General features: G+C 41.5%; 2 protein-coding genes across 2 annotated transcripts in view; one reads left to right on the top strand and one right to left on the bottom strand.

Annotated features, from left to right (window-relative positions):
- Positions 1-23,610, top strand: part of LOC309493693 (glutathione hydrolase 1 proenzyme-like) — a 32,354-nt gene extending 8,744 nt beyond the window's left edge. Inside the window, exons 2-14 of the mRNA XM_082162892.1 lie at positions 3,399-3,527; positions 3,894-4,064; positions 4,193-4,323; positions 6,325-6,414; positions 6,845-7,034; positions 7,218-7,378; positions 7,472-7,621; positions 9,076-9,206; positions 9,745-9,941; positions 17,599-17,714; positions 20,300-20,415; positions 22,866-22,973; positions 23,054-23,610. Coding sequence (XP_082019018.1) covers positions 3,433-3,527; positions 3,894-4,064; positions 4,193-4,323; positions 6,325-6,414; positions 6,845-7,034; positions 7,218-7,378; positions 7,472-7,621; positions 9,076-9,206; positions 9,745-9,941; positions 17,599-17,714; positions 20,300-20,415; positions 22,866-22,973; positions 23,054-23,197 — 1,800 coding nt within the window. The 5' untranslated portion in view covers positions 3,399-3,432 and the 3' untranslated portion in view covers positions 23,198-23,610. The remainder of the gene's footprint in view (positions 1-3,398; positions 3,528-3,893; positions 4,065-4,192; positions 4,324-6,324; positions 6,415-6,844; positions 7,035-7,217; positions 7,379-7,471; positions 7,622-9,075; positions 9,207-9,744; positions 9,942-17,598; positions 17,715-20,299; positions 20,416-22,865; positions 22,974-23,053) is intronic.
- Positions 1-25,093, bottom strand: part of LOC309494758 (uncharacterized protein) — a 131,292-nt gene that overhangs the window by 65,150 nt on the left and 41,049 nt on the right.

Here is a 25,093-nt window from a genome sequence, read left to right as displayed (position 1 = left end):
CCTGTTGCTCGGAGCTAATTACTGTAAATTAGAAAATTGTCCGGCTCAATGAGACCAATATGTGTACTGATTTTTATGACTGTACATAAAATTAACCCCCTCACTTTTGTCAAAAGCATTTTGAAAGTGACAAAATTCCTGCAGCCAGTTGGTGGCGCTATAACTTTGACTCACAATAGTCACATCCATGTGATCGGCCTCTTACAACGAACACACTGCAGAAGTTTCATCAAGATCAGTTAATGTATGCAGAAGTTATAACACTTCATTTTTATCTTTTCTCGCCATAAATTCGTTTCCTTGCCACGGCCAAACCGCTCGAGATATCAAAAATCCGTCCGCAATTTAGCATCCTCAATGTCTGGACTTTATGCTGACCGAGTTTGGTGGCAATTGAAAGAATTGCCTAGGAGGATTATTTCAAAAACCAGAGCAAGTGTTCTCCAAACAACCCATAATAGCCAACTTCCTGTTGGGCTGGCGTAAAACTTGACCAGGGAAAGTTGTTCGGCCCGATGAGATCTGTACGTGTACTGAGTTTCATATTAATTCATGCAAGCGTGTTTGATCTATGGACCAAGTTTTCAGACCCCGTTCAAGGGTGAAAAATCCAAAAGGTGGCGCTACTGAGCCATTCCACCACGCCCGTTTCTGAAACTTTGCACATGTCTACTGGCTAATAAATGTGATGTGTCTGTTGAGTTTCATGCAATTTCAAGCATGCTAAGAGTCTCAAAAACATCAAAAAATAATATTAAAGTTCGATGCGTTGCCATATGGCAACAGTATCTAAGATATCAATAATCCTTTCACAGGTCTACATCTGCTGTGGGTCTACATTATACACATAAAGTTTGAAGCAAATCGGGTAAAAATAAGAGAGTGATTTCAAAGCATTTTGAAAGTGACAAACTTCCTGCAGCCAGTTGGTGGCGCTATAACTTTGACTCACAATAGTCACATCCATGTGATCGGCCTCTTACAACGAACACACTGCGGAAGTTTCATCAAGATCAGTTAATGTATGCAGAAGTTATAACACACTTCCTGTGTCCCATTATTCACCATAATTCGTTTCCTCGCCACGGCCAAACCGTTCGAGATATCAAAAATCCGTTAGCAAGAATTCATCCTCAATGTCTTGACTTCATTCACAACGAGTTTGGTGGCGATTGGATGAATTCTCTAGGAGGAGTATTTCACATTCCATTGTATGCGTTTTCCAAACAATGTATAATAACTGACTTCCTGTTGGGCTTTTGTAAAACTTAGAGCACGAAAGTTGCTCGGCCCGATGAGATCTATATGTGTACTGAGTTTCATATTATTACATGCAAGCGTGTTTGATTTATGGGCCAAGTTTTCGGACCCCAAAATTTCAAGAATTTTTGAGCATGTTAAGGACCCCAAAAGTGGCAAAAAGGCAAAAAAAAAAAAAAAAAAAATCCTTCCGGAAACAATAGGGCCTTCGCCCTTTCAGGGCTTGGGCCCTAATAATATAAATTAAGTTTCAAGTGCCCAACCAAAGGGAACACTAATCAACATATAAACAAAACATCAAATAAAACAGTCCAGGGGTCTCATTTATAAAACTGTGCGTAGGATCCTTACTAAAAGTGTACGTTCGAAAAAATATTCAGACTTATAAAACCGTTCGTACGCCAGAACCTGCGCAGAATTCACTTTATAAATCCCAGTCAGCGGAAGATTGTGCGCACATGCGTCTCCACCCCGAAATAACCATATATGGAGCTTACAACGCCTAGTTTTACTATGCAGATCCTCATCTGCATATCATTTGCATATGATTATTCATCCACGTGATAATGTTTAACGGTACAAGACACATTACATTAATAAAAATCATGTAGTTGCCTATCCTTGCCTTGTTTTTGAATACATAAATCAAATAAATCATTTCAGAGAAAGTTTTTCTCAATCTTTTCCACTGGCCGAATTGTATTTTTAATTGATTTATATTTTTAATGGAAACAGATAGCCCTTGGGCATTATTTGCACGAAACTATTTTCTCAGATAATCTCGTATTATCATGATAAGCAATTATCTCTGTGGTTAAAGCATTAAAACACAGCACGCCACGGGAAAAGTGTTTAAAAAACATCGCAAATCTTTCTAGTGATGAATGTTGTAACTTCTCAGTAATGATTTCATGTTTAAGTGTTTAACTCCATTAATTTGAATGGCATGTTTAATCTGTTTAATAAATGTTTATATCATAAGTAAAACATAGTTTAAATCATTATTTTATTTATTTAAACTGTTATTTGCGTCAGTTTCACTAAACGGCCCAACGCGCTCGCTGGCGCGGACATTTAAGAAGGGATGGATATTTGCTTCAAGTTATAGGCTTGGTGAGTGAAATTATATTTGTATTATCTTTCTGTATATGTTTAATTTTCTTTAGATTTTCTGTCTAAAAGTGACCAAAAAGACATTTAACTCCAGCTCACCATCGGTGTAGCCAAACTGCTCCATCTCCAAAACGTTCGTACGCATGGGTCAGAGTTTGCGTGCAAGTGCGCAAATTTTCCCGTCAAGTTTGTTTTTATAAATCACAACTTATGCGTGGGAAGTGGCGTACGCCTCTTTCAGGGCCTGTTTTGTGCGTACGCAACGGTTATAAATGAGGCCCCAGGTCTGTGCTCTCTCGTCCTTCACGATCATCGCTCCTCCTTTTATGCTTCCGCTCCTCCATGAGAGATACGAGGCCGGTGCGTCTCAGAGGTGTCGCTCATCAGTAATCACGCCACCGGCCTCGTGCCGTTCTCCCTCGGCCCTCAGTCTCGTCCTGCTCGCCACAATCACTGCTGGATTTTACAGTGTAGATATGTTCAGCTCTAACAAACTTTTACTGTAAAATATTAATTCATTAATAATGTTTGCTATATAATTTAATAGGCTATTAATATTGTTAAACACATTTACAGTACATTCAAAATATCTATTGTTTGTTTCTGTCTTAATTAATTAATCAACTTCAATATGTACAGACTTCGAAATCAAATAATTAGACCTTCTAATTATGAAACTATTCAAAGTAAACTCCTTAAGGCAGCCTTATGCGCAAAAGATATTGCTGTTTCTGGAAACCTGTTTGCTTTGACCTCATTTTTGGAGTTAATGAATTTATGCTTATAATGTGTTATAGCCAACAATATTTGTTTATTTTATACAGAGTTACAATACATTGTATCTCTGTGTTGGAGATATGATTTTTTTAAATACTAATTATTATTCATGTGGTAGAAAACATTGTTAGTATGACTATGAATGGGGCTTTATCCCCAGGGCCCTATGTGCTCTTAATTCGAGACTGAATATAATGATAATTGTAATAAAAGTAATAATGATAATAATATATATATATATTTTATAGTTTCTTTAAACTGGTGGACAGTGGCTATTCAATAATGGATCAAGGTCTTGAAGATCCAAAAGAGCTAGAAGGTCTAACAGGTCAAAAAGATCAAGAAGGTCAAAAAGGTCAAGAAGGCAAGTCAAAAAGGTGATGAAGAATGCACACACACAAACACTCTCTCACACTCTCTTTCTCTCTCTCTCTCACACACAGTCTCTCTCTCTCTAACACACATAGACATGCATATAAAGTAAAATAGTAGAATTTTAAAATGTAAAAGAAAATCAATAGTCCTCAGAACTGTAGAGGTTCAAGATGTAACATATTCCATATTGCATGAGAAAAGCATTAAGTGACAGAATAACTGACATGACATGATTCGGTCAGTTGATAATATAAGTAAGAGATAAGAGCTTCTCTACCACAAAATAAGTAAAAATGAAACCACATTTGAATTCTGTTTGTGTGGTGAATTAATATCAAATATATCAAACTCTGGTTGTGTACTTTCAGTCAGTGCCTGTGCCTGTGCGTCATCGTCCTCGGCCTGTGCGTAATCAGCGGTGGGATAGGATATGGGATATGTCACTATCTGAAATGCACAGGATATCTAAGAAGCTCTGTTAATTGCTATGATAAAGCAGCAGTGGCAGCAGATTCTGAGGTTTGCTCTGAGATCGGGAGGTACGGTTACAACACATTTATGTTTCTGGGAGAGATTTTGTAACCCTACAGTCTGCATTAATAATATGTTAAGTAAGCTTTATATAATAAGTTCACTTGACTTTACACAGAGCTCTTTGTGTTTGCAGGGACATGTTGAAGCGTAACGGTTCAGTAGTTGATGCTGCTATTGCTGCTCTGCTGTGTCTGAGTGTGGTTAATCCCCACAACATGGGCATCGGAGGAGGAGTGGTTTTCACCATATACAGTCCATCAACAGGTACATGGGATTTGAGATACTTAAACCAGTCTGCCACAACTCCCACAATGGCAACAGTTCAAGAAACAAACAAAGAACCTCCTATGAGTGCTCATCTTTATAAAGCACATCTTGGGCTAGTGATTATTATTATTATTTTTCTTTTCTTTGTTTAACTTAAAGCAACTTATAGTGCATTATTAAAGAAGTGGTTTTCCCCAGAACAGCCTGAGGTCAAGTGCCATGAGAAACAATTCCTGTCACAATTACCTGGACACAAATGTGTAAATTTTGTATTAGCAAACCATACCTTGACCAGGTGTGAATGTGTTTTCATCCCAAATGTTTCTAGATCAACATCTTTTCAATTTCTGGAACATCATTTATTTTAATCAATTAGATTTTGGGCTGGATATAAGGTTTATGTTGTGGTTAGGATCTAGTGCTGTGTTGGGGGATTCTACACCATTTATTATTTTTATAGTGCTCACGAGACAAGACAATACACTATATTGGGTTCACAAGAAAGAGACAATATTTTATCACTATTTTTAAGAAATCTTCAATGATAAAATATGTGACTGATATTTTTTTTACTTATTAGACTGAAAGTCACAAAATGCAAAACAAAACAATTTTGAAATGTTTTAAAGGGGTCATATAATGCCATTTTTGTACGAGCTAATATGATTCTTTAGGGTCTAAATTAAAAGTTTGTAATATACTTTAATTAAAAATTCTCATTAGAATTGTAAGAAAACACTAATTTTACCTGGTCAAAAACAGCTCTGTTTTCAGCACGCCATTTAAGTGCATGTGTCTTTAAATGATAACGAGCTTTGCTCACCCCGCCCCTCTGTTCTGTGCGTACACCGTTTTTAATAATAACACAATAACCATAACGCGTTGTTCATTATAAACGTGGGATTATGAATTATATTGAGAACGTCGTACATAGAAAACATGCCGTAATGTATCCTGAGTGTAAACCTTAGCCGCATTCATTGTGAAGCGTGCAGCAAGCGATTTGCAAAGATTAATATAAAGGTTAATAAAACGTTACACTCACTTCTTCTTCTGGAGGTGCAGCAGGAACACGAATAGTTGGTACCGATCCTTTTTTCAGGAGCAGCTTCTTAGCAAAACCAGCTTTATACTGACCTCGTTTGTAAAGCAGTCTGGTGAAATGATTTGTGCAAACATGAAAACATTGACGTTGATCATGGGGAATATTCCCTTCGAAAACAAAACTCAGCCACTGCGTCTTCAGCGGTTCGGATTTAGGAACATCAAAATGATGCTGTGTTCCTTATTACACCCAAGAACAGAACACCACAATCGCTTAGACGTCATTCTGCTCATAGACAGTGCTCCATCGTATCAACAATGACCGCGCCGGTCCGCGTGGACTATGATATGATTTAATTTTGGCCAAGCAACATTTCATTCAAGTGTCCACTTAATTTTGAATATTTGGCCACTTCTTTACAATAGAAATAATTTCTTGAACAGGAACATGTGGACATCAAAACATGCAAACTGCTTTTTTCACTTTTTTTTTTTTAATTGCAATGAACATCTAACCTGAAAAACCGATGTGATTGGCCTGACTAGAAGTCTGTTTTTTCTAGCTCGAACATAGTGTCGGCCCAGATCCGGCCCACATCTGGACCGTGTGGAATCCATGTGTACCAGATGTGGGTCGGATTTGGGCCGACACTATGTTGCTGTCTGGGTTGTTAACCGTTTATTTAATCTCGCGGTACGAGATCTAGTCACATCCCTATACTTTGTTCCTTTTCGTACTGTTTAGTAATTTGAAAGAGAAAAAGAAAGGACAAAAATGAAGTACCTCATAGAAATATGATTGCTTTCTTAAAGCTGCACCAAAGCTTGCTATTACAGATCTCAAGCTTTAATCTTAAATTCTTCAGTGTCCTCTTTGGCCAAATCACTGTAAACCTTTTGACCACTGGGCCACATCTTTGTGTTAAATTCAAAGTTTCATGTTTTCACCTTCAGGAAAGGTGGAGACAATTAATGCTAAAGAAATCGCTCCAATGAAGGCTTCACAGAACATGTTTGGCAGTGACCCCAATAATGCAATATCAGGTAAACCACCATAAATCTACATATCTCCAAATCCATCCTCCATGATGGCTTTACAGCACAGATTCAGTATAAGCACATTAGTCCACACATTAAAACATGAACCCCCAGTTTCACAGTCAAGGCTATAGCTAGTCCCAGATTAAAATTTTGATCTGATTTAACTGAAAGTAACTTTGACTGAGATATTTTAAAATATGTCAGTGCAATTGTTTTGTCTCAAGATGCACACCAGTAATGTTTTTTTTTTTTTTTAAGGAACATATTTAATATAAAAGCTACTTAAATATCCTAATTAAACTAAGGCCTAATCTTGGCTTAATCTAAACCTTGTCTGTGAAACCAGGTCTAAAACAGCAAAGTGATGATTTATTGCCCGTTTGGCCATTGAATGACTTGACCATTCCTCTGTTTTATATGAATCTTATGCCAGGGTTGTATATCGCTGTGCCAGGAGAACTGCGTGGTTATCAGATGGCACACAAAAGACACGGGAGACTGCCATGGAAGGAGCTGTTTGAGCCCAGTATAAAGCTGGCAAAGGACGGTTTTCAGATTGGCAAGGCCTTGGCTGATGCCATCATGGAGACTAGTCACACAATTCTGAATAATACAGCATTGTGGTAAGAATATATCATTTTGTAAACTAGAGAAAAAGAAGAAGAAAAAAAAAAACACTTTCTCAGTGGCAAATATCCTGAAAAGAAGATCTGACTCTATTATGTCTATATTTACACAAGGGTCCCTAAAGCATCAGCCTTTTAAATTTTATGGCATGATCTTCTGTTCTTCTTTCTTCTTTCCAGTGAAGTGCTTTGCGACTCAAATAATAACCTTTTGAAGGAAAAGGACATTATAAGATTTCCCAAACTAGCTCTCACCTATAAGACGATCGCAGAAGAAGGACCAGATGTATTTTATGATGGGTCATTAACTCAGACTATAGTGGATGATATCAAGGCTGCAGGTTATTTCATGCTTAAATTTGACTCGTATCTCATGGATCTAGTGACTTAATTTGATGCAAATCTGTCTGAATCTTTGTTTTCTCGTAACACAGGAGGCATTATAACACGTGAGGACCTACTGAATTATAAGTCAGTGCTGAATGAGTATGCATTAAACTTTACTGTGGGGAAATACATATTTCATGCTCCTACTGCTCCATTCGGTGGACCTGTACTCGCTCTGATACTCAACATACTCAAAGGTCAGAGTGTGTGTGTGTGTGTGTGTGTGTGTGTGTGTGTGTGTGTGTGTGTGTGTGTGTGTGTGTGTGTGTGTGTGTGTGTGTGTGTGTGTGTGTGTGTGTGTGTGTGTGTGTGTGTGTGTGTGTGTGTGTGTGTGTGTGTGTGTGTGTGTGTGTCTGTGTGTGGATTACAGGTTGGGAATACTAAGGCTCTTTAATTACTAAAGCCATCTTCATTCAGGACCGGCCCATGGCATAGGTGACATAGGCAGTTGCCTAGGGTGCAAAAAATGATAGGGGGCGTCACACGAGAGGATTTGCATCTATTGTGCCATTAACCTAATAAAGCACAACAGTTGATGTGCATGTGAGAGAGTTCAATTCAGAGCTGTATACATTCACTATATGATTGTCCAACACAACATGTCCCGACCCTATTACATCTACTAATATAGTTATATTCAAATTACCTTGAGTTTGTTCTTAAAACAGCCAGTTCATGCCATCATATTTTGCTGCTTGAGTTACTAAAGACGCTTAAGACATTTAAACTTTAAGATCACATCAAACACTTCTTAAAAGCAACAATTGTAAAGGACCAAAAGACTTGTACAGTGTGCAACATGGCTTTAGTAATATCTCAGAGTCTGTGTTTAAAGGGATAGTTCACTTTGAAAAAAAATGTTGGTATGTTTTAGCTTACCTCAAGGGCATCCAAGATGTAGGTGTCTTTTTTTCCGCAGTAGTTTCAATTTTGATATTTTTAGGTCAAACCGTTCTTGTCTGTCAGTCATATAATGCAGGTCGATGGTCACTGTCTCAAAACACAAGCACAGAGTCCAAATTAAAACAATTCCCCATCGTCCAAATTAAACAATTCCCCATCGTAAGTACACATTGATGGCCTAAGACACGAAACGAGCGGTTTGTGTGAGAAAACGAACAGTATTTATATCGTTGTTATCTCTTGAACACAGCACACATCCAAATGATCTGACGGCGCGGGCTGGTATAGATATATACATAGATGTCGCCTTGGCTACTGCAGTTCATTGGAACGAAACCGTAGCCAAGGCGACATCTATGTATATATCTATACCAGCCCGCGCCGTCAGATCATTTGGATGTGTGCTGTGTTCAAGAGATAACAACGATATAAATACTGTTCGTTTTCTCACACAAACCGCTCGTTTCGTGTCTTAGGCCATCAATGTGTACTTACGATGGGGAATTGTTTTGTTTTGAGACAGTGACCATCGACCTGCATTATATGACTGACAGACAAGAACGTTTTGACCTAAAAATATCAAAATTGAAACTACTGCGGAAACAAAGACACCTACATCTTGGATGCCCTTGAGGTAAGCTAAAACATATAAAAAAATTATTTCAAAGTGAACTATCCCTTTAAACTGAGTCTTTAATTATTTCAATGTTTTAAGGTTCAGCTCAAATAATTAAGCATTTAATTGCAGGTTACAACATCTCAAACAGCAGTCTGTCCACTGTAGAGAAAAAGACTTTGATGTATCATCGTATGATAGAGGCGTTCCGCTTCGCTGATGTCCAAAAGAGAAAACTGGGACTTACTGAAGACATCACTGAGGTGAGTTCAACTCTACCTATATATTCCTTGGGCCTATACTTGGGATATTTGGAGGCTAAAGGGATGTGTTAAAAGGGAATAGTTCACCCAAAAATAACAATTCTGGGACCAAGCTCCAAACACATATAAAAGTACCACATATGTTGGATCAATAGCCTTGTTGGCAGCGGTTTGACATATAGCATGACCCCAGCCCGGGTCCCGACTCAGGATGCTTTGCTGATCCTGTTGCACACTCTCTTTGCTCTGTTGTTTCTTGTCTCATCTACACTGTCCTTCACTGATTATGTTATATTATTGTTTACTGATAATGTTCCCCTCCACAAATTTGAACTGAACGTGATGTGAGCAGTGAGTGGTGTGAACCAAGGGGAAAGCCACATCAGATCTCAAATACTGTATTTCTGAATCGTATTAAATATCTTTGCAACATCTGATCTAACAGGAGTAACTTATCTTAGTAAATTAGTCACTTTTATCAAAGCTTTTCCTTTTCCTTGTTCCTATATTTATGCATTTTGTCAATTTTGTTTAACAGTTGGTCAAAATTATAACCTCAGACAGCTTTGCGGACGAAAAACGGAGTAAGATTAATGATAACATCAAACAAACCAGATATGATGATGATGAGCCGGAGACCACTGATACAGTGCCTGATGACCATGGCACATCTCACCTGTCTATTATCGCAGAAGATGGGAGTGCAGTGGCAGTCACCAGCAGCATCAATAACGAGTAAGAGAAAAAAAAGAGAAAAGGGGATCAGTGTTTCTTAATCCTGGTCTTGATCTAACACACCCAGATTCAGTTATTGAGCACTGGAATAACTCTCTACCAACTGGTTCTAATAACATGTTGAAAGCTGTCAGAGAGTCATTAGCCGCATTTCAATTACAGATTTGCGTAAATCTTTTGCAATGTTTTCTAAATGTCGATAAAAAACTATTGCGAAATGGCAGCGTTTCCATTAACCGATGTTATGCGACTGAAACAAAAAATGTTCCTCTCACAATAAGTCATTACAATAATTATGGCAAGGGATGGTTGCCACAACCATGGCAAGGGATGGTTGTAGGTTTACATTTTTCCCAGCCACTGCACTAACCATTATTTTTAATCAGGCATGTTAAGCAGGCGTGTTAATGGTAAGGACAAGCCCCATATACTTGTGAGTGGCACATATGAGGTGTTTCTGGGTGTTTCTCCATCATACCTGCTTCAAGTTTTTGATTGTGGTATTCTTTGTGGTTTAGCATCCAGTATTCACGTAATTATTTTGTCTTTTATGAGTTTAATAAAGAACTATGTCTCGGTTTATGTCCAAACACACCACGCCAGGTGACCTGTAAATCCTCAAAAGTGGTTTGCATTGCAGTTTTGCAAAATCTTCCTTTTTCGAATTGCTTGAAAAACACCTATGCGAGCGGAAAAACTTTTTAGCGATATATGGGAGTTTTTGCAAAATTTACATCTTTCCATTGGCCGTGTTTTCAATTCGTTATTTCAATTTGCACAATTTGAAGGGTAATAGTAACGCGGCTAGTGACTCTCATGCAACTTCCTACATGTTTGATATTTTCAGAGTCTTCATAGTCCAGAGGGAACAAATACCTCATGCACCTTTATATGGTGGGATTACTGCATGAACTACATTTTAATGTTTCTATTCACTTCTATGTCTATGTTCACATAGTGCTCCAGTTCTTATTTTTCATCAAGCAAGAAATTCAGCAAAATCATTCAAGTCAGCTAATGAGACAAAGCCTTTAGCAATACTTATATTAAACACTGCTAACAAGATTTACTCAACTGAGTAAAATACAACACCTTTTTTTTTAAACTGCACTCTTCCATTCAAAAATACAGATTAGATTTTAATGTAGAATAGATATTAAAAAACAAGATGTTAAAGGTGTCCTTGATCATGATTTCTCTTTTTTAACTTCGCTATGTTGCTGTTTGAGCATACACAACATCTGCAAAGTTGTGAAGCTCAAAGTTTAAAGCAATGGGAGGTATTTTTTTTTTACAGAAATCTCTTCTTAAGAGTACATTGCTGACTACAACAATCAGCTTTTTAAGGACTACAACAATGCTTACCTCCACATCAGCTACCTAAATTAAACTAACCATTCAGAAACGTCCTGTTGCATGTTCACTTCTTCTTAAGTCCCTCCATCATTGTCCGACTCTAGTTTGAACATAAAAGGCTAAAAGTTTTTGAAATCTTCAGTGCATGTCCATGTGAGGTAATGCTAACGCATGAGCTCTTGAAGCTCCGCCCTCACGGGAGCAGAAGCTAGTTAGCATTTAAAGGGACACACACAAAAACGTACTCGGTTACTAACGTAACCTCTGTTCTCTCTAGAGAGGGAACGAGTATTGCGTAAGCTAGCTTACGCTGCGGGAAAGTCTCCTTTCTCGAGATACTGAAGCCAAAAATTATCCTTAATTTTTAAAATCTTGTCAACGCAGTGCGGCAGCCTGCAGACCTAGGGCAGGCGAATCGCGTGCCCATTGGCTGCTCTGCGGCAACTGCAGCAGCCTATGGCTGAGCCTTGCGCGTGACGTCACGTCCAATGAGCGCGCTTGGCGCGCTTAATGCGTCACAGCCCGTCATTAGGGGTGTGGCTTAGCGTATATAAGCAAGGTACAGAGGCTGCTTCGCTGGTTTCTGTCGCATGAAGCGAAATGAGCTCGTGGCGAGAGCACGGCGGGTTACGCAATACTCGTTCCCTCTCTAGAGAGAACAGAGGTTACGTTAGTAACCGAGTACGTTCTCTTACGAGAGGTTCTCTCGTATTGCGTAAGCTAGCTTACGCTGCGGGAACACCCTTGTCAACGCCGTGCGCGCCCAGCATCCTGAATGAATCCCATGGAGAGCCCAGGGAACGCGAAGCGGAGCTGGGCGGCCAAGATACCACAGTACACAAGCACATATTATGGGGCAGGGAGCGGCACAGCCGGTCCAAACTGACACTTCCCACATAGTGCAGCTCAACCAGTAGAGCTAAATCAACAACATAGCCCGCGCACAGACAGTGGGCTGGCTTACGCGAGACTTAGACTGATAACACTTTGGCCTGCAAGGCGGGAACTTCCAAATGTGGAGGGGGAGGCCCAGCCTGCCGCTGCACAAATGTCATGAATGGGAATCCCGCTGGACCACGCCCACGATGAGGCCATGCCTCTGGTGGAGTGCGCTCGAATGCCCAAAGGGCACTGCAGGTTTTTAGATGCGTAAGCAGCTGCGATAGCGTCAACTATCCATCTGGATAGGGTGTGTTTCGAGGCGGCGAGACCCTTGGTGCGCCCACCAAACGAAACAAAGAGCTGCTCTGAACGCCTGAAGGCGGCGGAGCGTGAAATATAGCTTCTCAGCGCCCTAACTGGGCAGAGGAGATTACTATCTGCCTCGCAGCCAGCATTCGGCAGGGCTGAAAGGGAAATGACCTGCGCTCTGAAGGGAGTGCCCAAAATTTTGGGGACGTACCCATGCCTCGGTCTGAGAATAACTTTAGAGTCATTGGGTCCGAACTCGAGGCACGCAGCGTTAGTGGATAACGCGTGAAGGTCTCTCACACGTTTTACTGAAGACAGTGCTATCAGAAAAACGGTTTTGAGCGTGAGGTATTTCATATCCACAGTTTCCAGGGGTTCAAAGGGATGTGCTTTCAGGGCATCTAAGACCAGTGAAAGATCCCACATAGGAACCGAAGGGGGTCGCGGGGGGTTCATCCTCCTCGCTCCTCTAAGGAAGCGGATGACAAACTCGTTCCTTCCTAATGCGCGGCCCGGCTCTGAGACAGAGAGCGCTGAAATGGCCGCGACATAGACTTTGAGCGTGGAAGGGGACCTGCCCGCGTCCAGTAGCTCTTGAAGGAAGCACAATACTTGCGAGACCCCACATGTCTGTGGATCGAGCCCTCTGGCAGTGCACCATTTGTTAACCACCGACCATTTAGACGTGTAGAGCCGCCTCGTGGAGGGAGCTCTAGATTGTATGATCGTGTTCATCACCCCTTCTGGTAGATCAGCATGTAATTGTTGAGGCTCCACGCATGCAATGACCAGCGCTCTGGGTGGGGATGCCAAATCGAGCCGCGGGCTTGAGAGAGAAGGTCTCTCCGCACCGGGATCGGCCAAGGGGCTGAATCTGCCAATTGTATGAGTTCCGGGAACCAAGCTTGGTTCTCCCAGAACGGGGCTATGAGGAGCACTGTGTGGCGCGCTTTCCTGGCTCTCTCGATGACCTGAGGCAGCAGAGAGACCGGGGGAAAAGCATATAGCGGGCCGCTGGGCCATGTCTGGGCCAGCGCGTCCTCGCTCTTTGAAAAGAATACTGGGCAGTGTGCGTTGTCTTTTGACGCAAAGAGGTCGACTTTCGCTCTGCCAAAGCGGCGCCACAGCGACTGGACTGTTTGGGGGTGTAGAGACCACTCCCTAGGGGGAACGTAGTCCCTGGACAGTCTGTCGGGGCCCTCGTTCAGATGGCCAGGCACATGCGATGCTCTCAGAGAGCGCAGAGAGTGCTGAGCCCATACGAGGAGGCGTTCCGTCAGGGCGCAGAGCTTCTTTGATCTGACACCGCCCTGGCGGTTCACATAGGCCACTACTGATGTGTTGTCCGTGCGGACTAGAACATGGTGACCATGGAGGAATGGGAGGAAGTGCATGAGCGCTTTCTCGACCGCGAGCATCTCTAGACAGTTTATGTGTAGGAGATTCTCCTGGTCTGACCAGCGGCCATAGACCGGTCTGCCTTCGAAGAGCGCTCCCCAACCTAGGTTGGACGCGTCTGTTGAGACAACTTTCCGGTGTGAAATCACTCCCATAATCACTCCAGTGTGATACCATTCGGCTGCTAGCCAGGGCTGCAGGGCTGAGACACAGCCCTGAGTCACTCTGATTAGCGAGCCGCCGGTCGCCCAGGCTCGATGGGATACGCGCGCTCTTAGCCAGCGTTGAAGCGGGCGCATGCGCAGTAAACCCAGCTGAAGCACTGCTGCAGCTGAGGCCATATGCCCCAGGATGCGCTGAAATGCTTTCAGAGGAACCCGATTGCCTTCTTTGAAGGATGCGGCGAGGCGCCGAATGCGGCGCGCGCGCTGCTCCGACAATCTGGCCGTCATCGCCACCGAGTCCAGTTCTATTCCGAGAAAGGAAATTGACTGACGGGGCGAGAGCGAGCTCTTGGTCCAATTGACTGCTAGACCCAGACCTTCCAGATGGCTGAGAAGCGCTGTTCTGTGAGACACAAGTTCTGTCTCTGACTGCGCTAGAACAAGCCAGTCGTCCAGATAGTTCAGAATTCGCATTCCCTGACTTCTCAGGGGAGCGAGAGCCGTGTCCATGCATTTCGTAAATGAATAAATGAATGAAATTTCGTGCTCGAACACGGGGGCTGATAAACAGTATTGGCCGGCTGTACAGCGTTCAGTAGCTCGGTCCTGAAGGATGGAGCGCGTTTTGCTGTCAAACACCCCTGGCGCGAGAGCGGCGTGGGGGATATAGTGTCTGAAAGTGAGTGCGCGTGCTCGTGAGCGGGCGCAGGGTTTACACTTATAACACGACCAGTGTTTTTGGGAGCTTTAGAGGGTCTGTAACCCGGGGTAACCGTATGGCAGAGCGAGCAGCGAGTAGGTGTGAGCACAGAGTTGTGGGCACATTTACTACACTTAATACTCAAGCGGCGTGTTTCCGCTTTATGAGAGAGCGCTCTGAGCGCATTACCATGGGAACCATGTTGTGTGAAGCAGTGAACACATGGGAGTGGGCACATTTTCTACACTTAATATCCCCTCGGCCTGAGCCGTTGCAACTCGAGCAGCGGGTAGGTGTGAGCACAGAGTTGTGGGCACATTTACTACACTTAATACTCGAGCGGAGAGTGTCCGCCTATGAGAGAGCGCTCTGAGCGCGTAACCATGGGGACCGTGTTTGTGCGAAGCAGTGAGCACATGGGAGTGGGCACATTTTCTACACTTATGACACCCTCGGCCGGAGCCGGAGTGTTTCGGGGCTTTAGAGGGTCTGTAACCCGAGGTAACTGAATGGCAGAGCGAGCAGCGGGTATGTGTGAGCACAGAGTTGTGGGCACATTTACTACACTTAGTACTCGAGCGGCGTGTGTCCGCTTTAAGAGAGAGCGCTCTGAGCGCGTTACCATGGGGACCGTGTTTGTGTGAAGCAGTGAGCACATGAGAGTGGGCACATTTTCTACACTTATCTTCGGCTAGAGCTGGAATGTTAGTGAGCTTTAGAGGATCTGCAACCCGGGGTAACTGAGTGGCAGAGCGAGCAACGGGTAGGTGTGAGCACAGAGTTGTGGGCACATTTCCTACACTTAGTACTCAAGCGGCGTGTGACCGCTTTAAGAGAGTGCGCTCTGTGGACGTTACCGGGGAGACCGTGTTTGTGTGTAGCAGTGAGCACGTGGGAGTGGGCACATTTTCTACACGTATAACACCATCGGTGTTATAGGAAACTTATAGAGCGAGAAGCTTTGATGGCTCATAAGTTTAGACGCTCATAAATACTCAAGCACCATCCTGCGAGATACGGGTTCGCTTTCTGTATGTGAGAAAGCTGGCCGCGAGCTCGGAGAAGCCAGCAGAAAAAATATATATCTGCCGCCAGAGCCGGATTCGAACACGGGTCTCCTGTGTGGAAGTCCAATGCTCTGCCACTGAGCCACAGGAGCACACATAATCTTTTAATTAGTGCGAGCATATGACCGAGCGTCGTGTTTCGTTTCGGCGTTTGTTTGCAGACGCGCGCGTGTATTAAAACAGGCTCGTTACTGCAGTATAGTATTTCCAGCCGCCTGAACTTGGAGGGGACTGAGAAATATGCGAGGACTGGAGGTAGTCCGGCCTAGGCGGGACTAAAACACTCTCTCTTCCTCTTTTCGCCGGTGCTCGTGACGTCCGCTCTGATATCCCTTGAGAACGGCGCAGTTGCGCGGCTCGAACAAGGGAGAGAGAGCGGGAAGATGTCATCATGTGCTATGACATCGTATGTTTGCAGGCGTGCGTGTATAAAAACAGGCTCGTTTACTGCAATATTGATATTTCTAGTCGCCTGAGCTTAGGAGGGGACTGAGAAATGTGTGAGAAACGGAGGTGGCCGGAGAGTGACGCGCGCGACCGAGACGCGGGGTAGCTTTCTTATAACGTAAAGGAAGCCAGCCCGTGACCGTCTACTTCTGACATCCCTTGTGAGCGGCGCGTTTGCGCGGCTCGAACAGAGGGGGAGAGTGCAGGAAGGGGCGTGCGTCGTCCGGGGGGTAGCTTTCTTGTAACGTAAAGGAAGCTATAGCCAGAGACCGTCCGTTTCTGACATCCCTTGTGAGCGGCGCCGTTTGCGCGGCTTGACAGAGGGGAGAAAGCAGCTGTCTAAGAAAAACAGCGCTGTCTGCTTCATCCCCTGAGGCGACGGCAGTGCGGGCGAAGCCGGCCGCTGCGCGTCGGGAGGTGGGGGGGAGAAGGAAGTAGCGAGGCTCGCGGGAGGGGCTCCGGCGAGCGCTCAGCTGTCATAGAAGCCCAGGCAGAGAGCGCAGATACATGGCGGTCTCTGTCGCTGAGCGTGGCTCACACGAGCCACAGGATGAGCGAGGCATTTGCAACAACGCCTCGCGCTCTTTTAGATGCAAGTGTGTCGCGGCGGACACACAAAACACACAAACACAGAGCAAGAAAGGATATGTATGCCGGATGGCGCAGCAGGCAGGGAAGGCTGAAGGCGGCGAAGCGGCCGGCGTCCTCAGGCTGAAATCCTCGGCGTGCTGGTCGCTTGATTCGACGGCGGCTTCCTCAGAGATGCGATGCGAAGAGCTTCGCTGAAGAGACAGAAATCAGCGAAGCAGCCTCTGTACCTTGCTTATATACGCTAAGCCACACCCCTAATGACGGGCTGTGACGCATTAAGCGCGCCAAGCGCGCTCATTGGACGTGACGTCACGCGCAAGGCTCAACCATAGGCTGCTGCAGTTGCCGCAGAGCAGCCAATGGGCACGCGATTCACCTGCCCTAGGTCTGCAGGCTGCCGCACTGCGTTGACAAGATTTAAAAAATTAAGGATAATTTTTGGCTTCAGTATCTCGAGAAAGGAGACTTTCCCGCAGCGTAAGCTAGCTTACGCAATACGAGAGAACCTCTCGTAAGAGAACGGCACATTTTTGCTCACCCTCAAAAAGTGACAATTTTAACATGCTATATAAATATATCTGTGGGGTATTTTGAGCAAAACTTCATATACTCAGTCTGGAGACATCAGATAATTATATACATCTTTTGAAAAGAATATAATAGGACCCCCTTTAATGTACGTTTAGTATATATTTATGAAGCGTATTTGCTTTGTTATCTGGATCTTTTTTGTGTTCTCACAGGTTTGGCTCTGGAGTGATATCAAGCTCAACAGGCATTATATTTAATGACCAAATGAGGGATTTCATTGATCCTGAGGTGAAAAATGGAGTTGGCAAAATCAAATTACTTAAACCAGGTAAAACATAAAATAAAAAAAGTTGCAGTTTTATGAGTTATAATATTAACTCTTTCCCTGCCATTGATGACATTTTCTGTAATTTATGACAAAACGCTTCCCTGTCGTCGACAAAAATTTTCGGCTATCCAAGTTTTCACTGATATGCTGTATGGGCGCTATTACGCATCTTTTGGAAGAGTACAGAATCTCCAGATCAAAACAAGCAAAGAAGAAGCAGAAAAAAAAACAATAGAAGTATTGCTGACATACAAATAACTTAATCATAAGACATTAAACAGTATATAAATCAAAACTGCCTAATGTTCCTGAATGAAATGTCAACCTATAAAGAGGAAACGACTGTGAAGCATTAGGTGTGGTGATGGACACAATCTACTCCATCTGTGTTTTGATCATCATTCTAAAATCAGATCCGGACGTAGTCTTTGACAAAACCACTATTTTCTCAGCTTTTTGTTTTTATGAAACTTGCCCACATTCAAGTGTTGATAAACAAGTAATAAAAACTCAGTGAGTGTTTTAGCGCAATTTTCTCACGTCATGGGATCACAACACTAAGAGATAGTAAATGAAAGAGAAAATAAGTTGCTCGAGAATATAACTTTCTCTTGAAATTCAAATGAACTTTCTGAAATCAAATCAGCAATGGATAATAAAAAAGGCACAATCACTTGACTAGTTGAACATCATTTTTTTTTATTAGCTCATTATTTTTTACATCTTGTGTTCACTCAATATCCTCGATTTTCTCTGTATCAGCTTCCTTTTCTGCTTTGTCCTCTTCAGATTCTTCCTTCTTTTCTGCTTGACTATTGGCTTGTGACTTTGTAAACTCTTCTTCTGCTTTCGAGATATTTGCCAAAACATCCTCTGAAAGCCACGAGTCATCGTAGAAATCAGATACGCCTGATGAGGAAGCCGTTGGTGTGGATGTCGCCATCTTTTGTCGCTTTGCTGAACGTTCTTCCATTTATTTTGCAACAACCTCTTGTCGTTTTCTCATAATCTTGCTCCTTCTCCAAATCTTGATCGATACCTTCATTGATTTCTTGCCGTAATTCAGTGGAATTAATTGTGCTCATGACTCTTGTGAATACCTTCCTTACGTATTTCTGTGGAACAATAGTTTTATAGGTGAAAAGGCAGTATTTTTCTTATTTCCCTTCATATAAAGTTTTAATTAATTTTTGAAGCATAAAGGAAAGATTTTTGATCAATTCTTTTTTTCTAATATTATTGTAAATTTTAGAAGCTATCGATTGCAATTTGTTTCAACTCGATAGCTATTATGGTTGCCGAGAAATTTGCAAAAAACTGATTTTTTTCTGGAATTTCCCGGAAATCCCAAATCTTTTCCTGGATTTTTTTTGTGCGTTCCCGAGATTAGACCTTCCTTAACATAATGCCGAAAACCCGAAGTCTCTAGGTGGTCTGGTTGAGGAGTACAGTGCTATGCATAAGTTTAGACACCCATGCTAAAGTTAAAAAATCATCTTTTGGAAATTGAACTTAATGCCTTAATTTAAAAAATTAGGAAAAATCCAACCTTTAAGGACACCAATTTTCTTTGTGAATGAATAATGTATCGTAAATAAATAAATGTTCTTCCTTAAAATACAGGGTGCATAAGTTTGGACACCCCTATGTTAAATTCCCATAGAGGCAGGCAGATTTTTATTTTTAAGTATTTAAAAAAAAAAAAATGTTAGGATACTATGCATCCTGATAAAGTTCCCTTGGCCTTTGGAATTAAAATAGCCCCACATCATCACATAGCCTTCACCATACCTAGAGATTGGCATGGTTTTATTTCAGTTAGCCTAATAGCTAGTTTGATTTGCATTGAGAGATGATCTTATGGAAAGTACCCCATGCCAATCTCTAGGTATGGTGAAGGCTATGTGATGATGTGGGGCTATTTTAATTCCAAAGGCCAAGGGAACTTTATCAGGATGCATAGTATCCTAAAAAATAAAAAAATAAAAATACTTAAAAATAAAAATCTGCCTGCCTCTATGGGAATTTAACATAGGGGTGTCCAAACTTATGCACCCTGTATTTTAAGGAAGAACATTTATTTATTTACGATACATTATTCATTCACAAAGAAAATTGGTGTCCTTAAAGGTTGGATTTTTCCTAATTTTTTTAATTAAGGCATTAAGTTCAATTTCCAAAAGATGATTTTTTTATTCCTCTTTTTAGTCAACTTTAGCATGGGTGTCTAAACTTATGCATAGCACTGTAGATAGAAGTGCAAGATTGGTGCGCACAGACAGAACAGAAATCATGAGTTAACAATCGCAATTTTGTCCGGTGGAAAATTGCGCTAAAAAGAATGCATGAATGCATGACTTTTTTAAAACAGAATCTTTGTTCTTTCTTTTGTTATACTGCATGTTCAGATATTCATACATCAGAATATTCTGGAGTTTTGTAAAGATTTGTGAAAATTATCAAAGATGCTGCCGTTTACTGGAAGCAAAAAAAAAAAAAAAAAAAAAAAAAACGCTGACAGGGAATGAGTTATAAATAATAAAAAAAAAATAATTCACATGCAAATGACTATTTGTTTTGACAAGGTAAATGGCCACCTTCATCTATGTGTCCCACAATAATATTGGACAAACAAAGCAGACAAGTCAGAATGGTGGTTGGAGGTTCAGGTGGGACAAATATCACCACTGCAACTGCTCAGGTAACAAAACAAAAACACTTAAAAGACACACTAGGTAAGATTTTTTTTTTTCAAAAACCATTAGAACAATGTTATATATTTTGTTGATTTGTGTACTTACATTATCCCAAATGTTTCTTAGAATGTTTAAATCCAGAGAAATAAGCAGTTTCAACCCGGACCGTGCCGGTGCGTCGCCTATCAGTGACATTATACCCACGTTACCCTGATTTCCGAGCCATGTGTCGCGTTCGTCTCTCATTAGCAATCGCTCCAGCAGCCTCGTTCTGCTAACAACGGCTTTCATAACGTTAATAAATCAATAAATTAATAAATCTAGTCCATCGTATTCTCCCCGATTGTAGAGGTGAAGACAACAACTCCCATGATTCAGCCAAATCAAGGCGTCATCAAGCTATGCCTTTGTTTTGAATACGACCTCTGGCGAAACATTACTTAGTGTGCCTTTAAGAGAGCTGAACAATTAACGTATTCCTCAACTTTACATAACAGCACATTACAGAAAGCAACATACATTTTTTTTTACATTTGATTATTCTGGATGACTATTCTGAACTTGAAAAACATTTGTTGATTCTGAATATGTCAAGGCTGGGGTGAAGGGAAGAGGCGAGGACTCAATAATGCAGAATATGGGCTTTTATTTGATAAAAAAACGAACAAAAACTACCCCGAGCGGGAAAACAGGACCGGCAGCAGGACTTGACTTGACTTACAAGGCAGGGAAACACACAAGTGGGAACATTTGAAGATGGTCTGGCACAGGACTGCAAACACAAGGAGAATTAGGCCCCGTTTACTTTGAAAAAGTATAACCCCATGGTTATTTTGAAAAAACTGAGACATTTCCCTTCGTTTGTGCCCTTCGTTTACACGCAAACAGAGAATTCACCTCTGAAAACTATTCTTTCTAAAAACTTCGGCCAGAGTGGAGATTTTGGAAAACTTTGTTTGCATGTTTGCATGTAAAACTGACGTCCGTTTCACACATACTCCGTGTGCAGTGCGTATACGGTGCAGTGCTTTCACATATGCTGCGTTTGCAGTGCGTAACCCACGGCTGTACCACAAACACATTTACTCACTATTTTTCTTTCAAATCCAGAAGTTATCAGCAACTTTTATTTAAAAAAAAGTTTTGTCAGCATTGTGATTCTCTTTGTACACATATACATGCTTTAATAGACGTGTTCACGTTTAAACACAATTTAAACACCATATTATTCAATGCATTACTTCTATGTAGATTTATATATTAAGTTGCTCAAGCAAGTGGTCAAATATTTAAAGGTCCCATATTGTCAAAACTGAAATTTCCTGGCTTTTTTTCATGATAACAGAGGTCTAGGGGCTGTGAAACTACCATATAAGTTTCAAAACAGTCGATCCACAGACACATGCACACAGCCTGCATAAAGTAGCAGTGCCTTTACACGAGCCGTTGTGACTTCCGTATAAATGTGACGTCAGAACTGTAGTTTGCCTTGCTTTACCCCGGTCTTAAAGTAAAAAGATTACTGTGAAAACTAGTAATATTTAATTAGATACATTTATGGTGAGATTTGCTACATTTTATTTAATTAAATGCATTTATGGTGAGATTATTATATTTTCATGTCAATCTGTGTTCATTTTGACCACGAACCATCCGCTGTCACTTTAATCCAGCGTTTGCAGCACACAGCAGAAATAGACTCGGTGCGGAAACGATCGCTGCACTGCTTTATACGCACCACAACTGGAACGGATTTAGGCAGTTTTAGGCAGCTGACGTCACAGTATGTGACAGAACTTGCACCTGCGTCAAGAGAAAGAGGAAGTGATTCGTTGCTGTTGTTGTTATTTTCGGGATTCTGATTGGCTAACGTGGGCTTGAGCTTACACTGTCACCTACAGGTTTGGCATGCTCTTGATGGCAAATCTACACGGGTTCGTGTAAACGAACACTTTTCTGAAAACTGCAGGTGTGCACAATGCTATTTTTGAAAACGGAGAGGGTGAAATGTCTGTTTATGAAAATAGCCAGTCACGTGTAAACGTAGCCTAAATGGGTAGCAAACAAAGAGGGTAACGAGGGAGGACCTAATATAAACAACATTTAGGCCCAAGCTAACTCGAAACTGCACGTTCACACAAGACAGCACACGAGAACGAACGAATGCTTATACCATGCACTCACAACAGATGACAAACACTCAGAGCATGAGTGTCCGAATCTGGACACAGAACCGAAACCAAACTAGACCGAAGTCCGAACACCACCAGGACGAGACGAAAGCAGTGTCAGATCTCTGTCACCAAAACAAGAATAAACAGACCGAAGTTACAGAATAGGCCAATGGATAAGGTTATGGGTTTTAAAAAACAATAGGTTTGTGTGATATTTAAACCTATTTGTCTTTTATCTAAAAAAAACCTGTCCCCCTGTCCTGTCCTGTCTCTCATCTCAGGTGATCCTGAACCACCTGTTCTTTGACTATGACCTGAAGAGAGCTGTTAAAGAACCCAGATTTCAGATCAGACCAAATGTGACAAATATAGAAGATACGTTTGATAAGGTAGGATTCTTACACTTGTCAATTAGATTCAGAGAGTCAGAAAAGTGAGAAATATTAAAATTTTGTCTTTATGAATTCAGGGTGTAATTAAAGGCTTGGAGGAGAAGAATCATACAATCAAAAACAATATTGAATTAACAGCGGTCCAGGCGGTTGTGCGAGAGGGGAACAAACTCTGTGCTGAATCTGACGAGAGCAATGGCGGCCGTCCTGCTGGATACTGAGAACTGCTCCTGTGCTCACACTGATGTTGTCAAATGTGTGTTTGACCCAGCAAAAGTAAAACCGTTGTCTAGTGACAGATTCAGACTTGTTTGTTGGGGTGTTTAATAGGTGCCAATAAATCTTGAGCAGGCAACGTGCAAAAACCTGTTCATAACATTGTTTCAGCCATCCTGCATTATGATATCACACAGCTCATAAAAATGCTAAACATTTTATCAGAAGTATTCCAGCTTCTCCATTTTTTTTTAGCTTACCTATTGCTATCACTTATATCTTAAAATATGCTTAAAAAACTTCTGAATATACACTCAAAAATATATATGTGCCCTGTTGTAAGCTTTATTGAAAAGAGTTTTATAGTTGCATTGTAAAAGAATTGTTTGAAAGTCAATAAAGTATGCTGTCAGAATTAGCCTGATAAGTGTTATTTTGAAAGGATTATTCATGCTTTTATTTCTGTATGACTAGATTATTGTAACTCACTGTATGAGGGTGTCAGTCAAGTACGATTGAATCGTCTTCAATTGGTTCTAAATTGCGTCTGCTAGTCTTTTAACAGGGACTCGTAAAAAGCAGCATGTAACACAGATTTTAGCCTCACTTCATTGGTTGCCTGTGCAGTTCAGATTTTATTTTAAATTATTGATTGTTGTATACAAAGCATTGCATAATTTGGCCCCACCATCCTTAGTGCATCAACATCAAATCAGATGTTCATTCCAAGGACTAGATTGAAATTGACTGGTGATTGGGCATTTGCTGTAGCAGCTCCAAAGCGCTGGAATAATCTGTCTTTACATCTTAGACTGGCTCCCTCTTTAGGTTATTTTAAATGAAACCTGAAATTACATTTGCTAGGTTAATTGGCAAGAGGCTCTTCACAGATGTTGTTAGTCATTGTTTTGTCTGAAAGGACATTTTATTTATGTAATTTTATTGTGTGACTGTACAACACATTGGTCAACATTACGTTGTTTTAAGTGTGCTTTATAAATAAATAAATAAATAAATAAATAAATAAATAAATAAATAAATAAATAAAAATAAATAAAGTGTTGTTCTGTCAATGTAACATTAACATGAGTCTGCATAGAAGATATATATATTTTTTCACAGCCTACTGATTTACTTTTAGTGGGCCAGGGGAGTTTGCAGAAGACATTTGTCAGAAAGGGAGTCGTAGATCCTATTGCAAGAAGGCAGTTTATTGACAGACAGGACAGCGGATAAAACTCAGAAGGGACAGTCAATACACTGGTGGACCCAAAGCAGCGATCCAAAGGAGAGAGAGATGAGGAGACAGGAATCAAACACAGCGTGGTAACTCAGACCGGACAGCTGGTTGAAGAAAACTCAAGGACGATCTCCGCGCTGCTTGGAAGCACAGATGAATTGCAGGAGTGACTCAGCTTGGAACTCAGATACAGGAACTAGGTGAGAGAACAAAACAAGAGTGAAGAACCGACACCAAGCATATCTCACTCCGGCTAGATATAGGCAGCTGACTAGCTGCAGCTGAATGACTGATTGAGTGATCAGCTGGTTAAACAAGCCACAAACAAGCCATCACATTCACAGACCCAACAGCTACAAACACACCCGACAAATACGCAAAATGAACACACGGATCTATGAACCGTGACACATTAAATCTGTGAAGATCTCAGCAGATGAGGATTAAACAACTCCACAAACAGGATTACCAGCTTCACTTATTACTAACCAGACTGACTTTATTTCTGTCAGACGTCTACAGAAGATCTTATTTAGAATTAACAGAGGTTTAACTCTAATGTGTTTCATTTGAAGTCACCATAACAGTGATTAGTGTTTCCATTAGTTGAGCTCTTAACTCTTATTATATATTTTGGTTTTTTTTTGGCCGTTGTGACAGT

Source organism: Leuciscus leuciscus (assembly GCF_965113295.1).
Source record: "Leuciscus leuciscus genome assembly, chromosome: 3".
NCBI lineage: Eukaryota > Metazoa > Chordata > Actinopteri > Cypriniformes > Leuciscidae > Leuciscus > Leuciscus leuciscus.
This window is presented reverse-complemented; position numbering and strand designations above follow the sequence as displayed.